We start from the raw sequence: 16,937 nt of genomic DNA on the forward strand, positions 1-16,937 counted from the left end.
ACAGAAAAGAGTTCTTTACATACTTGAACTCGAAAAGGAAAGGGATGAATCAGATTGGTCCACTGGATATTGATGGTTCAACAGTTGAGGATCCTGCTCAGGTGGCTAACAATCTAAACGAGTATTTTGCATCTACATTCACGCATGAGGAGTTATTCAGGAAGGAGAATTATGTAGGTAAAGTAAACATTGGCAGTGAGCTGGATGATTTTGTAATAACTGAGAGGAAAGTGGAGGAGAGATTGTTGAGGATAAACATAAAAAAGGCACCTGGGGTGGATGGGATCTATCCAGTTATATTAAAGGAGGCAGCAAAGGAAGTATGCAAACCCCTAGCCATAATTATGAGAGCTTCTTTGGACTCAGGGGAGGTACTCATAGACTGGAGATGTGCAAATGTAACCCCAATTCACAAAGGAGGATCAAAGGCTGACACAAGTAATTATAGACCTGTTAGTTTAACTTCTGTTCCAGGTAAATTAATGGAGGCACTGGTTAAAGAAGCACTGCAGGATCATCTAGACAAGAATTCAGTTATAGCTCAGACGCAGCATGGTTTTGTTAAGGGCAGGTCTTGCCTGACCAATTTGATTGGATACTATGATGTAGTCACAAAAGAACTGGATGCAGGGAATAACTTTGATATTATATATTTGGATCTTAGAAAGGCTTTTGATACTGTTGCACATGGAAGACTGCTGCACAAATTGGAGCAGTGTGGCATTGGAGGCAAATTGCTGCTGTGGATAAGGGGATGGTTGAGTGGCAGAAGACACAGAGTGGTAATCAATGGACACTGCTCAACGTGGACTAATGTTATTAGTGGAGTTCCTCAAGGTTCAGTGTTGGGTCCGTTGTTGTTTTCGGTGTTTATGAATGATATTGATGATGGGATATCAAGTTTAATGTCCAAGTTTGCAGATGATACAAAGGTTGGCAGGGTCGTTAAGGACAATACTGACGCTATGCTGCTGCAACAGGATCTGGAAAGGTTGAACAGATGGGCTGAGAGGTGGCAAATGAGGTTTAACATCGACAAATGTAAAGTGCTGCATATGGGAAACAGTAACCCCAGAGCAACGTATCAACTCTGCTGTACTACACTGACAGTGGTGGAGAATGAAAAGGACCTGGGGGTAATTGTGCAGGCAGATATGAAGTTCTCTGAGCAGTGCAGACGAGCTGCAAGAGTAGCTCATGGTGTCTTGTCAATGATATACAGGAATTTTTCTAGCAGGGATAAGGAGGTGATTATTCCCTTGTATAAGGCAATGGTAAGGCCACATCTTGAGTACTGTATTCAGGTCTGGAGGCCTCATTTGAAGAAGGATGTAGAGCTGCTGGAACGGGTACAGAGAAGGGCAACAAGATTAGTAAATGGAACAAAGGGTTGCTCTTACGAAGAAAGGCTTAAGTTTTGCAAATTACAGAGTTTGGAGACTAGGCACCGGCGAGGTGATCTGATAGAGGTGTATAAGGCTTTGAATGGTTTGAGCATGCTCAATGCCAATGGGTTTCTTCATCTTTCTCAGAATAATCACCTCAGAGGGCATAAATTCAAATTGAGGAAGGACGGATGTCGGATAGATGTGCGGAAATTTGCCTTTGGCCAGCGGGTGGTTGGTTGGTGGAACCGACTTCCATCACTTGTTTTTGAAGTTGATAGCCTAAACAAATTTAAAGCTCAACTGGACAGGTATTTCGAACGAACGGAGGGGTGAAATCGGAGTGGGTTTTTTTTTTTTTTTTTTTGGCTGATGCTGAATAAGCTTGCTTTCTTGCATCATATGCCTCTGCTAATGCTAATGCTAAAGCTCCGATTATTCGATGTAGAAGCAATCACTGAGGGAGGAGGAGATGTTGCTGGTACTGTAATTGCAGTATTATTTGCCTGGTTCAACTGCTTAGGGTATTGGACTGTTGCTGGGAGAGAACAGCCCGAGCCCAGTCAGAGATTGAAGTGTTTGAAGGTACTGTAACATCGGTTTGGGTGCCCACTGATTGATACTTTTGCGCAATACTGGTGTATGTACGCTTAGTCATACTGGGAGCAATTACTTTCCTTGCTTCTTGAAAACTTGCTTTATTTTCAATCTTATATGTCACAATTTTCTTTTGTTTTCCATTTTTCGCATGACCTGGAATAAGCAGGATGGTTGCCTTTACAGTTGGGGCAGGCCATTTCTTTTGCTGAGCAATCACTTTGAGTGTGTTCAGAGGACCCACAATTGGGGCAAACTTGATTTCCTCTGCATGCCGTTTGAGTGGCCATACTTTTGGCACTTAAAACATCTCAATGGATTAGGAATGTAGGGCCTAATGCGACAAAGTAGATAGCCTGCTTTAATCGATGTTGGTAGATTTAGAATATTGAAAGTGAGAATAATGTTCCTTGTAGGTGTAAGTGTATTGTCTTTTTTAGTCATAATCCTTTTGACTGCAATGACATTTTGGTCTTGAAGTTCTTGCATTATCTCCTCCTCCGTGACATTCAAGATCCCAGCTGGATATAACCCCTTTGGATGTATTTAGGGTTGCATGGGGTGAAACCTTTACTGGAATTCCAGCAAAGCTGGCAAGATTTAGTAGTTTCTGCGAATGTCCATGGTTTATTGTTTCCACTAGTAGGTTGCCTGATTGCAGTCTCTTGACTGTCTTAGATCCTGCCACTTTCCAGGTATTTTTGGATAACAGATGGAGAGCTTACTGAGAGGCTGATCTCCAAGAGAGTGCAATATTAGAAATGCAGGACAATTTGTAGCTGAGGAAGTGGTTTTCAACCTCTTGAGTTGCGACGTGTTATGCTCATTGTCTAACTCTGGCCGAGAGCTTGTCGGCTCGAGATGCAGAAAGGCATGTTGATCCATGTTTGCTCCTTTTAGTCCTTGGCAGATTAGCTTTTCTGTCAAGATTTCCAGCCCTGCCACGGGGAGGCAGGAGCAGTGCCCGGTGTGACCAAGCGTAGAGTAGTAAGTGTTAGTAAAGGAAATATGAAAAATAAAGAAAGGTAACTTTTCTTTGTTGCTCTGTACAAGTACTTTTTGTGACAGTAGCTGATATTAAAAAATAAATTTCTTAAGGACAGGAACTTAATATAACTTTAAATCACTTTTAGATAATCTCTTTAAGCACAGAGAAAACGCTCGATCACAATTGCTTGGCACCCGGGGACAGATTAAGAACCAGATTGAAATTGAGGAAAGACAGCTGTAGAATAGATGTGCGGAAATTTGCCTTTAGCCAGCGGTAGTTGATTGGTGGAACAGACAGACTTCCATCTTTTGTTGTGGAAGTTAATAGCCTAAATAAATTTAAGGCTGAGCTGGAGAGGCATTTGGAACGAATGGAGGGGTGAAATGGGAGGTTTTTTTTTTTTTTGGCTGATGCTGCATAAGCTTGCTTTCTTGCATCGTATGCCTCTGCTAATGCTCATCACTATTTACAATGTACACATATATGCACCAAATTTTCCCACACTACAGCTAGTTGCATCTTTGTGTGTTTTGATAGGCTAATTTTGACATGGGTCATGGTATTTTATATATAATTTTAATATGCCTGCCTCATGGATGAAAGAAGGGGGGCTCTTCCATAAATCGACAAAGCAGAAAGCGCCAAGTTCTGAAAACTTGAGTATATATTTCTTCAAATTGTGATTTGTGTCCTAATATTACGCACTGTTAAGGAATGCACTATCAAAAATCTTTAACAAAAAATTATTTTTATTTCGCGAAGTTCATAAAGCTTTGAAAATATTGCATGAATTATATGAAATACAAAAATATATTACAAAATGAGGTATAACATACATTACAGCAAATCAAGAATATAAAAGTTAAAAATTTGTGATAAAAGTTCAATGATCATTAAAAATTACAGAATTCTAATGCATTGACAGTGGATGAGATAAATTCTGCTGGAATACATGGCATATTTACTGTTTATAAACTGATGGAAATTCCTTGTCACATACTACATGTAAAAGAGTGACACGTTTTCTATATATCCAGTGTTGTCTGCACGATGTCAATGAATGTTTCCTCCAGGAAAGCAATATGATGAGGATCAACCACCATGTACAAAGAGAGTGAAATTCAGTGCACTTCAATTTTGGACTGAGAGGTTAACAAATTATTGTAAATAGCCACGTTTGCCGCAGTATTGTACTTCTAGTCAACTATAGTTGGCAGTACAATCATTATATATATGCTTGGGGTTCGGGGGGAGGGAGGGGAAATGGTACCTACTTCTTAGGAATAATAATAATATTTTTATAAAAAATGTAAAAGAAATTTCAATAACTGAAAAATATTTGTGTTCCAGCTGAATTTAGAAACTAAAACATACATTTCAAATTTCTCAGCTCCTTTCTCAGTAATTCAAATATAGACTAAACTGATAAGCCAGTTACCAGTTTTAAATGACTGTTGTGTGGCAGCCTGGTAACCATGCCTATACAGTCATGAACTTTTATCTGTTGATTGGCAATTGCTCACTATAGACTGAGCAAATAATGTGCCTCTCTCACACTAGTTTTCATGCTAACACAGCAATAACCAATATATACACATATAACAACACTTTAAGAGTTCTTTTTGTATGGGTTGAAAGATATTTGTGCCAATTTTGCTCCAGCAAAACTTCTAGTCTCAACATTGCTTTTTGTAATGTTATCACATAGAATAAATAAGACCATTTATTTAAAAACAACCCTTTTCTTTGCTATCATACATCATAAACTGATAGCAAGTAACTGTTCTTAAAAAGCAACATCAAGCTCATCACCAGTTCCACGATCTTCAACGTTAAGGTGGAAATTGAGATCCCTAAACACCTAATAGTTCACTTACCTCAATCTACACTTGAAAGACTGTATAATTTTGTTTAGACAGAGCTATTTACAATGTTCAAGGGAGTGTATAAAACTTTAAAATATCTATAATGCTCAATGAGTTCCTTGTTACAAGTATGGCAGGTTGAAATGCAAGCGATGTGTAATATACAGAGATAATAACAAATATTCATCTCAAAACAATGTCAAAAGTGATTGCACAAAGACTGGTTTAATCCTTCCATTCACTTGTCTTAACACTGAATTCTTCCTCGAAAACTTGTTAAAAGGCACGGAGCATTTAACTTGACAGATTTTTTGAGAATCCCACCAGACCTTTTGCTGAAGATTAATGGACACCTGAAAGTAGATCAATATAACTCATTTAATTGATTATGTAATCAATAAATACACTGTAAATATTTAAATTCAGTTGGCTTCTTGTGGTAAAGAAAGGAGCCTCCATGGCATAGTAATTAATAACTTTTGTGCACTTATAGACAAGATAAAGCAAAAAGATTTTCTGTCACTTTTTGTATGGTAGTGATCACTCAAGTTGTGAGGCTATTACAGTTACCTGCTTCAATGCTATTCTACAAATAAAGTTACACATCCTCAAAGAGAAGTATAATATCGCTTATTTATAATGAGATGCAGAATGCAAACAAGAAATTCCTCACTCCACCTCAACTATATAAAAGGTTCTGGCACAGTAGCAAAACTATAAATGTTGATTTCCCCTTGCTAGCTTGCTGAGTGCCCCCATGATCTTTAACAGCCATATAACCATTCAACAAACTTGTCCTGTGTCTTGAAAGCAAAAAAAAATGTGAAACTGATGTGCTATATGCCAGTGTTTCTCAACTTCTGGTTCGTGGTCTATTACTTGCCGGTCCAGTCTACAACACCCTGTGAAAAGTTTAAGTAAAGCTCTATGACGCTTGAAGTCCTGTACTTTAAAACAAAATGTAGAAAGGTCCTATGGCCCTTCACCCTTTTCTCATTTCTTGCCATTTTATTGCAGTATTTGCAAGCCCCCAACTCTTGAATTTTTATGAACATGTAGTATTCAGGTAATTTTCCTCACCCCTTTTCTTGCTGTATGACGACAGAGTGCCCTTGCCCCCAAGTGTGAATGAATCCTAGAAAACTGCCCTATCACAAAAATTGTCTCTCTTTAGTGTAAAGTGACCATTTTTTTCTTGGCATTTCAGAGGATGGGGCAACATTTTTAAATGATAAATTTTTTTACAAACATTTTATTTGTTCATATCTATTTTAAAAACAGTTTGTTTTTGCCACTTAGCCAGGCACGATAATTAAAAAGGCATTTTTGTAGTGTGATGTTTACTTTCGAGGTTATTGTCCATAACTTTTTTTCATCACCAGTCACAGAAAATGTATTTTGCATACCCTCTACTACTCGTCTTATTTGTTACAGAAGGAACACTTCACAGTTTTGTATTGTGCTTTTTTTATGATGCAAATTAATAGTGTTTTATGGCGATCTATTCAAACAACTAATATTAGATGTTATATTTGATAAACATCCTTTCTAAAAGTGGGCAAGAATTACATATTGTTATTTTCAACCTTTCATGAAAATATTTAACCATCAGAGTGAAAAAGAAATTGTTGCAGACATAAGGAATTTGACTTGGATTAAGTAAGCATAAAAAATATTTAATTTCGACAGTACATTTGACATAAAAGATTAAGTCTAAATAATTCATTTTTATGTTTTGATGCCCCTGCTAGCATACACATCATTGAAGTTGAAAAATTTCTAGATAAATTATTTTTATGTTAAGTAAGAAATCAACATCCAGGTTGCAAGGAAGGCTCATGGTGTACTATCGTACAATTGCTAGTAGAGATAAGGACATAACCCCATTATATAAGGCTATTGTTAGACCACACTTGGAATACTGTGTTCGAGTATGGAGCCTGCATCTAAAGAAAGACATTGTACTTCTTGAAAGGGTCCAAAGACGGGTAACTCGCCTGGTGAGATTGGCACAAGGGCACCCATATGAGGAAAGACTTTGAATATGTGGGTTACAGAGCATTGAAACTAGGCACCTTAGAGGAGACTTGATTGAGGTGTTTTAAAGCTCTGAGAGGCATAAGTAAAACAAATGAGGATGAAATTTTCAGTTATAAATGATTCTAGAACTAGTGGCCATAATTTAAAGTTATGGGGGGAGGGAATGTTTAGACTGGATTGCAGAAAGTTTTATTTTAGCCAGCGAGTTATAAATTATTGGAATAAGTTACCTACATGGGTGGTAGAGGCTGACAGTTTGGGAAAATTCAAAGGTCAGTTGGATAATTTCCCACAGGAGGAGGGAAATGCATCGGTTGTCTACTTCCTTTTCTCTTAGTAATTTATTTTTTTAAAATTTTCTTCTTATTATTATTATTTTGTTTATTTATTTTTATTGGCTGGTGCAGCATAAGATGTAAGCAGTATTGCTGTGTCTTTGCACACAGCAATACAATAAGTTTGATAGAACATATTGAATGGTAGAAACTTTTTTTTTTTTTAATTTAAAGAGATTGCTTATATACTTTATTGAAACATTATTAACCAATTATTTCTTGTCTTAAATCTCAAATGAAGTTTTGATATGATCAAAACCCTCTATGACATGTATTGATGAAATTTAATTGAATAAAGTATTTTTTGAGATAGGTTTATTAAATACTTAAGGAAGTTGAATTAGCTGAACTTCAATTCCAATTATACAATACAAATAGAAATAAATAAAAAAAAAAAATTTTCAAAATAAGAGAAATAAAAATCCTTACAAAACATAATAAATGAACGTCCATTTTCGTCCTTCTAAGTCAGATGACTTATTAGCAGGTTCCTGATTGATATTGAAGTCTATCAATTATATTAACAATTACATTAAAAAATTCTTAAATCTTCTCTTATACATTTAATCTTACAATTTTTAATTTGAATGTAGTTTGCTAAATTTTACCAGTCTTTGGTGGAATGTTTACAACCTTTACCACTCTGCCATATGCAATGTTTTTATGTTTTGGCATGGGACAAGGTTAACAAAAAAGTGATCACAAACTGCTTCAAGCATGCTGGATGCTGCCTTAAATGACAACAAATGAACTTCACGAGTCTTCAATTTCTATTAATCATGAAGAGCAGTCCAAAGAAATTTCTGAGGATGTATATCACTGCTTAAACTTAGAAGGAAATGTGTTTTGAACACTATGCACAAATACTGTAAAGAGAAACTCATTGCATTGTACAAACTGAACCTGAAATTTGCAATGATGAAGATGAGGAACCTACTGTGGTTGAGCAAGAAGTTTTGTTGAAGGAAGCTTATCAAGGATTATAAACTGCAAAAGTGAATTAACTATATCATGTACTTTCATAATTCTTTTTAAAAAGATGCTCTGCCACTGAAACAGCACATTTTGACAGATTATTTTAAAGTCTGAAAGCTATACCTCTGTCTATGGTTAGGCCTTGATATATGCAAAATGTACAACCTTCATTTTCTTGTTTGATACCGCAGTACATATTCTGAATTAGATTATACTATAGTGTATTAGTAGAATTACAAACTTTTCTGTTCTTTTTCTGATTTTATGAAACCTCTTAATACAACAGCCATTTCTGTCATTCTCTTGAGGGAATCACTATAAGGAACTTTGACTGTATACTATAAGCGGTATTTTTATAGCTTTGATTAAATTAACCATTAAAGCACTACAAAAAAAAAAAAAAAACCTCTACACAATCACTGTGGATGAGCACACTTTCGATTCCAGCCCTAAAACCGAGTGAGTGCCATGATAATTATTTTCAGTTTTTATTTAAGAACATGGATTAACAACTAAATATTCGAAACCTCTTAATATTCAAGAGGAACAGCAAGTAACTATGCGGGTTATTGAAAGAAGGCTACTAACCAGATTATTGAAATTTCAGCAACTTTCCAGACAGCTGCTTTGGTAATTAACACTTCAGTAGGGGAAGCCAGGCATTTCCATGAAGAAATTATTGAGATAACAGTATAGTGTGCTTTCTTACTGGTAGTTTGTTTAGATTAAGAGGTGCAAAAAGATATTCTCTTCTGCTACTGCAGTGAAACAAGAAAAAGCATTTTGTTAAATACTAATGATAAACCAGCATCAACAAGCTAGGTGAATGCAGTTAGTGGCCATTCACAATGATGTGTTAACATTAAAAATATTATTCCACAAAATCAGTCTGTTTTTAGTGTTCTAACAAGAGTATATTCCTATCATTTTCTTCAGTAAATGCAGAAATGTTTCCCTATTATGAAGTGGATATAAAATGCAGTTTAAAGGAAGATAAATTAAAATAAATTCATTTTATTCAATTAATAAATTGTTTATTGTTTTATGTGAACTTTCCCAAAAAATTAGAGTAAACAGACATACTTATGAAAGTTAGTCTTCAGGCTCACAAAAGAGTTGACAGCTTTTCGCATAGTTGAGATTTTGTTCAGTTTTCAGTGACGTGATAAAAGACACCATGCATACAACTCTTGGGTCAACAATAAAACCAAACGATGTGGCAATATAAGTCACTTGTAGGATTTAGGTAATAGCTGAAAGAGTGGAAGCATCCAGAAATAAGTACAATTCTGGATGCAAACAACTGCCAAATATTAATGAATACAAGAAAAAATTCTACTCTGCAGCATCTTAGTTCAAAATTCAATACTGGCTGTTATCTGGCCCAAACACTTTATGCAAAAAACTCAAGGTAAAGCATATGCAATTAGATTTCATAATAAGTTAAGATTCTTAGCAAAGCTTTCAGCTGTAAAATTAGTCATTATTTCATCATAAGTTAATAGCATTTAATAGCAACTGCAAATTCTATTATGGATATTACTGCACAGTGGTGCCATGAATGGAAGATTTAGAAAGCAGACAAGGTCTTGTCAGTTAAATCATATTTCAATATTTTTTAGAGTTGTAGCAGCTACAGAGGAGCACTAGACATATCTTATAAGGATACAGACAGATCAACACAATCTTAATCTGAGTCTCAGAGAAAACGTACCATTTCAGAATCACATTACTGCAACCTGCTTTTCACACAGGAGAATACTAGCCCAGTCAGTCAGTATCCAACAGATGGGATCTCAGATATTGGAGCTATCAGCAGCATTATGGTTAGACCAAATTAAAAAGGATTGCTCTAATTTTTTGGGATGTCAGCATATATTCTTATTTCAATTACCTGACTTTCTCTTGAGCTAAAGATGAGCCTGTTTTACACACCAAACAATCATCATTGGTGCAAGTATTCCAGTGATTAATGATTTCAAAGGAAGACAGATGATGTGGAACAGCACAAGTCCTTCCAGCTTTACAGGAACTCACATGATTAAGTACATTTTTCATTCTTTGACATAAAGGTATAGGACAGCAATGGTTTTTGTCGTTTGCTGGTTTCTGCAGTTGTTGGCACTGGTGAACATGTAGTAAAATAGGCAGCTGAGAGTTGATCTGATTTTCTCTCTTTAGAAAAGCAGTTAACAGAAATAAAGAAATAAAATGTAAATGCCATGTAATGAATTCGCTACATAATCTTTTATCATTATATATTTTTAAATCGAGGAAGAGAGAGAGAAATTAACCAGCATTTTAGATAAAAACTATTCTTCAATGCTGTTTATAAGAAAGCATTTCATAATTTATTTGAAAATTAATTTTTTCAATACATAATAACATAAAACAGGCACATCCAACCCACAGCCCTTGTCTAGCCAGTTGCCATGCAGGCAACTCCAAGCGTTATGGCTCTCCTTCATCCCTGATCTTAAAACTACCGTATCATAAAATATAGCTCCAAGCTGACTTTTGAAAATATCTGCTTTTAGTAATATTAGATTTTTCTGTACTGCTTTCTTATGATATTTTCTTCAACGTTTAACAATATTATTTAAGACTGTGTAATAAAAATGTTAACAAGCCATGTAATAATAGCACTGGATTTTTGTATTTAATTATTAAATATAAAAAATTAAACTATTAAACTGTGAATATAAACACTGATCAACAGAAATTAATTCTTATTTTTAAAAAATAGCATAATTAGTGGTAAACCATTCTTGTGGCCCACTACATAGTAAAATAATCAACATAAATCAAGACCTTCAGCATTTTAGCTGTTTTAGTCCACAGGTTGACACCCTGATGTTTGTCAGGAAAAATAATTTCTAATTTGAATATATTAAAGGTCCAGAAACCCTAGTTATCCACGGCTATATGATGGTGAGTGAAGCAATGGTACAAGTGATTTTTCTTAATGCAAATAGTGATTAAATAAAACATTCTTGTGCCAGAATACTAAAGACTTGTTTATAAAACTAATTATTTTAGTTTTAAGAACCAATGTTCATTAATGCATAACAAACTAAATGCAACTCTAAAAAGCTATGGATGGGCAATGATCCTTGGGCAGATGTCCATTCTAGGTCTAGTGTGAATGAACTAGAATTAATATATTAATTATAGGAAACTGTAAAAAATAATCACAGCATCTGCTCAATGCAACTTTTTAGTATCAAAAAGAGATATCCATATGGCACTATAAGTTCATCCTCATGACAATTAGTTAGTAGAAAAATTAGATATACATAAAGATCAGAGCAGCTGTAAAATAGTTGGAAATCGTGATTTTTATAAAATTTATTGAATGACTCATTTAGAGTATTTCCTACACACACACGAATGGTGTTAGGAGCTAGAATCTAAATGAATATTTTGCATCTACTTTAACAAATGAGGAGTTATTCAGGAAGGGGAATGCCACAGGTGTATTAAACTCTGGTAGTAAGCTAGATAATCTTGTAATAACTGAGAGTAAAGTGGAGGAGAAATTGTTGAAGATAAACATAAGAAAGGCACCTGGGGTGGATGGAATCTATCCAGTTACATTAAAGGAGGCAGAAAAGGAAGTAAGCAAACCCTTAGCCATAATTATGAGAGCTTCCTTGGACTCAGGGGAGGTACCCATGGACTGGAGATGTGCAAATGTGACCCCAATCCATAAAGGAGGATCAAAGGGAGACACAGGTAATTATGGACCTGTTAGTTTGACTTCTGTTCCAAGAAAATTAATGGAGGCACTGGTTAAAGAAGCATTGCAAGATCATATAGACAAAATGTCAGTTATAGCTGGGACACAGCATGGGTTTGTTAAGGGGAAGTCTTGTCTAACTGATTTGATTGGATACTATGATGTAGTCACAAAGGAACTCGATGCAAAGAATAATTTTGATATCATACTTTTGGATCTTAGAAAAGCTTTTGATACTGTTGCACATGGAAGACTGCTGCACAAATTGGAGCAGCATGGCATTGGAGGCAAATTGCTGCTATGGATAAAGGGATGGTTGAATAATCAACGATCACTGCTCTCTGTGGAGTAATGTTATTAGTGGAGTCCCCTAGGGTTCAGTGATGGGTCCATTGTTGGTTTCTGTATTCACTAACGATATTGATGATGGTATAGTAGACTTAATGTCCAAGTTTGCAGATGATACGAAGGTCGGCAAAGTTTTAATGACGCTAATGACAGTACGCTTATGCAACAGGATCTAGAAAAGTTGAGCAGATGGGCTGAGAGGTGTCAAGTGAAGTTTAACATTGTACTGTATACAGGTCTGGAGGCCTCATTTTAAGAAGGACGTAGAGCTGTTGGAACAAGTACAGAGAAGGGTAAAAAGATTAGTGAATGGAACAAAGGGTTGCTCTTACAAAGAAAGGCTTCAGTTTTGCAAATTACAGCGTTTGGAGACTAGGCACCTGAGAGGTGATCTGATTGAGCTGTATAAAGTCTTGAATGGTTTGAGCATGCTCAATGCTGATGGGATTCTTCCTCTTGCTCAGAATAATCATCTGAGAGGGCATAAATTCAAATTGAGGAAAGACAGTTGTAGGATAGATGTGTGGAAGTTTGCCTTTAGCCAGCGTGTGGTTGATTGCTGAAACAAACTTCCATCTGTCGCTGTAGAAGTTGATAGCTTAAACAGATTCAAGGCAGAACTAGATAAACATTTGGAGCGAGTGGATGGGCGAAAAGAAAAGGGTGTTTTTTTTTTTTCTGGTTGATGCTACATAAGCTTGCTTTCTTGCAATGTGCAATTTTAACTTTGCAGATATCTAGCCATAAACTGATCTCTAATATTACCAGGAGGGACTTGGGATGAAGTTAGAAAGAAATTAACAATGGAGAATTTCTGTTTAATAACCCTAGCAGCTTTGCACCTGACTTTCAAATTCTATATAAATTTTTTTTTTTTTTTTTTTTCTGGTAGTTGTTGGTGCATCGGCTTCTGTGGCCATAGTGCACCTCCCAAGGTTTTTGCAGTACTTTGATCTGAACCCGCGACTGTGGGTTGCCGGGCAGGCACTTTACCCACCTGACTGGCCCGGTCGGCTCTATATAAAATAAAGGGATCTGTGTACCTCTAAATATAATGAGATATCCTGCAGAACACCCTTAAGTCGGTTTTTAGCAAGCTTCAGTTCATTTTTCAGTTTTTCATTTTCCTTTTGTAGATCCTAGAAAAGAACAAAAATATTAAATGAGAAAATCATTTTCTCTTAACAAAATCCACATCAGATCTACTTTAATAACAAAATAAAAATATATTAATAGTGCATATGAGAATAATGCTACCAAATCATTTCAAGATCATCTTTAATTTAAAAAAAAGAATGTAAACCCAAGCATAACTGGACATTTAGACAGGGTGTCTCAAAAATATTGATACAAAAGTTTAGGGGAGGTAGGTAACATCTACAGGAATGTGAATCGCATAGGAACCCATAACTGGAAACGTCACCATAAGTTGGTAGACTGGCTGTTATCAGTTCCCGAGAGGGAAAATTTCTAGTTTACTCATTCAAGCAGTAGTCGCCGCACGAAGAGCATGCATTGATATACAAACTGTAAGCTGGCAGACATGCACCACATGTAAGGATTAGCAGAGGGCAATGGACAAGCCGCTCAACGAATTTATGGAGAATGCTTCCCAGACAGACATGTACCGGACCACGTTTGTTTGCGCATGTGCATCAAAATTTGTGCAATTATAGGTCATTTAGAGGTAACAGGAGTAGTGCAGGCAGACCACATTCGACGCGAACTCCCGCCATGGAAGAAAGTGTGTTGAATGCCGTCCAGAATAATCCTACTACCAGCACAAGTGCCGTTGCCTCTGCCTTAGGAGTGTCTCGTTGCTGTGTACAGCGTGTCTGGCACCACGATTCCTCACACCCCTACCATCTCCAAGGCTTATTCAATCAGCACAATGCTCATATGTGGGCTCATGACAACCCACACGGTCGTCCATGCGGCACAACGTCGGTTCGCAATAAATGTGTGGGCAGGTATGGTCAGTGACTGCTTAGTCAGCCCATACCTGTTACCATTCAGCATGAACTCCACTAAATATCGGATCTTTCTTGAACAAGTTCTACCAGGGTTACTTGACGATGTTTCAGAAAATGTGAGATGCAACATTTGGTTTCAACATGACGGGGTGCCTGCCCATTATCGAAGGTGTGTTCACGACCATTTGAACAGGCATTTTGGGCGTCGATGGATTGGCTGTGGTGGACCTGTTGCCTGACCCCCCACGTTCACCTGATTTATCGAGCCTTGATTTCTTTCTGTGGGGGCCCTCAAATCTATCGTGTATGAATCGCCTGTGGAGACTGAAATGGATCTCGTGGCGAGAATCGTCTGTGCTGCTGCTACTGTCAAAGAAACTCCAGGTGTGTTTGACTGTGTCCGCCAATTCATGCTGCATCGGTGTCATGCATGCATCGCGTCTCAGGGTGGAACTTTCGAGCATCTGTTGTAACATCATGAAATGCATCCATCTCGTACTCCATTGTTAATATTATGTCAAATAAATGTTTGCCACTAATTACTGTCTTGTGTCATTTCTGTTTCTTGTGCCTCTGCTACTACTTTCCTGTGGCGTTTCCGGTTATGGGTTCCTATGTGATTCACATTCCTTTAGATGTTACCCACCTCCCCTAAACGTTTGTACCAATATTTTTGAGACACCCTGTATAATCTTGCTACTTCTACTCTGCCAGGTAGTGATTGGAGGGAGACCGAGTAGTGTGTATGCGGGGAACATTGTCGAGGGCACGTTATGTTGTTATTTGGTTTTTAGGAGCATTAGCAACTAAGGCCATATTGCTCCGGGAATATTCAGTGGTCATTCCCTGACCTTTCCGCATCCTCCGTATTTGGTGGTCATGGGCTCGAACCCTGGTCTAATCAAGAAGTGTGTGCTACGCACTCCTGCTCCTGCACACGGAAGCATCAGGCCATGTTATGTCAAGGATCTGGGTATATTCTTATCATGTGTAGGCCCTATCTAAAAATTTCATTACTTCATACAGCATGTCCCCTCCAATTTTTCTTACTATTGAATACACCACGAATTGTCAAAGTAATAGAGTAAGCTTATCTGCAAAAAGATATAAACCTCTCAAACACTTCCTAGTTCATTTCATAAATATACGTGATAATTCTAATCTCAACAATGTCCATTTCCACTTGCAGTCTGCTAAACCACATGTACTTTTTCTGAGAGAATGTCAGTTATCAGTTGATTCAACTACTACTCATCTCAGTTGCCCAAATTATTCACTGTACGATTCCTTTCGCCTCAAAGGTGGTACTTGTGCATATCTCCATTCCGATATTCCCTGTCAGAGACTTTGTTTTGAAATCTCCTCTTTTCGATCTTCTCTGGCTTAAAATCTCTCTACCTCATTCTGTGAAATTCATCTGTTGTCTCTATTGTTCTCCCAACTGAACTAATCACTTGGCTCTCTTTGAGTTCCTTTCTATGCAATTTGACTTTCTACAGTCCTACTTTCCTAACAGTGAGGTAATTTTCCTTGGTGATTTTAATGTTCACAACTCCAGTTGGCTTCCGTTTTCTAGTCACACCGACCCAGCAGGTCAAGATGCTCAGGTTTTTGCAATTACTAATGACCTTGCACAGATTGATCATTTAACCAAAAGAATACAGGACAATCCTAACCATACAGCCAACACACTTGATCTTTTTTTCACAAACAATCCTAAGTACAAGGTCAAAGTGAGTGGTCCTTTAGGCACCTTAGATCACAACTTAGTGGCTGTCTCTTCTCCAATGGAGTCTTTATCTCATGGCTATTCCTAACCTCGTGTTGTTTGGCATTACAAGAATGCAAAAGGGGATGACCTGAGATATTTCTTTTCTTTTCCTTGGGTTGGATTACTGTTTCAAAACTGATGATGTCATCGTTTACTTAGATCGTGTCAGTGAAATTATTCTTGTAGGAATGGAATCCTTTATTCTACACTCCTCATTAAAATCTCGTCCTTTATCTAAACCTTGGTTTTCCAATAAATGTGTCAAGGCTGTTCAAGAGAAGAATGTTGCATATTATAATTGGCTTGTTTCCAATTCTTCAGTTTCATTTTCTGCCTACACCAAAGATCGCAACAATTGTAAATCAGTCATTAATCAGTCCAAACTAGATTTTGACAAGCTAAGAATAGAAAACATGCTTCTTGCTCTAATCGTAGTTGAGCATTCTGGTCTCTCGCCAAAGCTGTTGGCTGCAACTTTTGCCCATCTCTGCTCCCACCTCTGTCAAAACCATATGGTTCTGTTGTCACTTCAGCCAAGGATAAAGCTGACCTGCTAGCATCCCATTTCTCTTCCAACTCATGTATTAATGATCTTGGTAAAACACCTCCCACCATTCCCAACACGCTCCATTCAATGCTTCCTGTGGTCTTCCATCAAAAGGATGTCAGAAGGATTTTGATGAATCTTGATGCTAAGAAAGATCCAGGTCCTGATGGTATTTCTCCACTTGTTCTCAAAACCTGCACACCTGAACCTACTCCTGTTCTTTGCCGCCTTTTTCACTTTCTTATTCGAAAGGTGTTTTTCCTTCTGCTTGGAAATTTGCTCATATCCAGCCAGTTCCTAAAAAGGGTGACAAATCCCTTCCATACAATTATTGTCCCATTGCAATTACTTCTACTCTTTCTAAAGTAATG

At 37.1% G+C, this 16,937-nt stretch overlaps 1 protein-coding gene across 1 annotated transcript in view; it reads right to left on the reverse strand.

The window, feature by feature from the left end:
- Positions 1-16,937, reverse strand: part of LOC150079973 (uncharacterized) — a 104,431-nt gene that overhangs the window by 62,708 nt on the left and 24,786 nt on the right. The window contains exons 4-6 of the mRNA XM_090383299.1: positions 13,319-13,414; positions 10,083-10,363; positions 5,091-5,191 (exon numbers count right to left, since the gene is read on the reverse strand). Coding sequence (XP_090239425.1) covers positions 5,091-5,191; positions 10,083-10,363; positions 13,319-13,414 — 478 coding nt within the window. The remainder of the gene's footprint in view (positions 1-5,090; positions 5,192-10,082; positions 10,364-13,318; positions 13,415-16,937) is intronic.

Source organism: Mastigoproctus giganteus, chromosome 10 (assembly GCF_048544385.1).
Source record: "Mastigoproctus giganteus isolate SK-2022 chromosome 10, ASM4854438v1, whole genome shotgun sequence".
Classification (NCBI taxonomy): Eukaryota; Metazoa; Arthropoda; class Arachnida; order Uropygi; family Thelyphonidae; genus Mastigoproctus; species Mastigoproctus giganteus.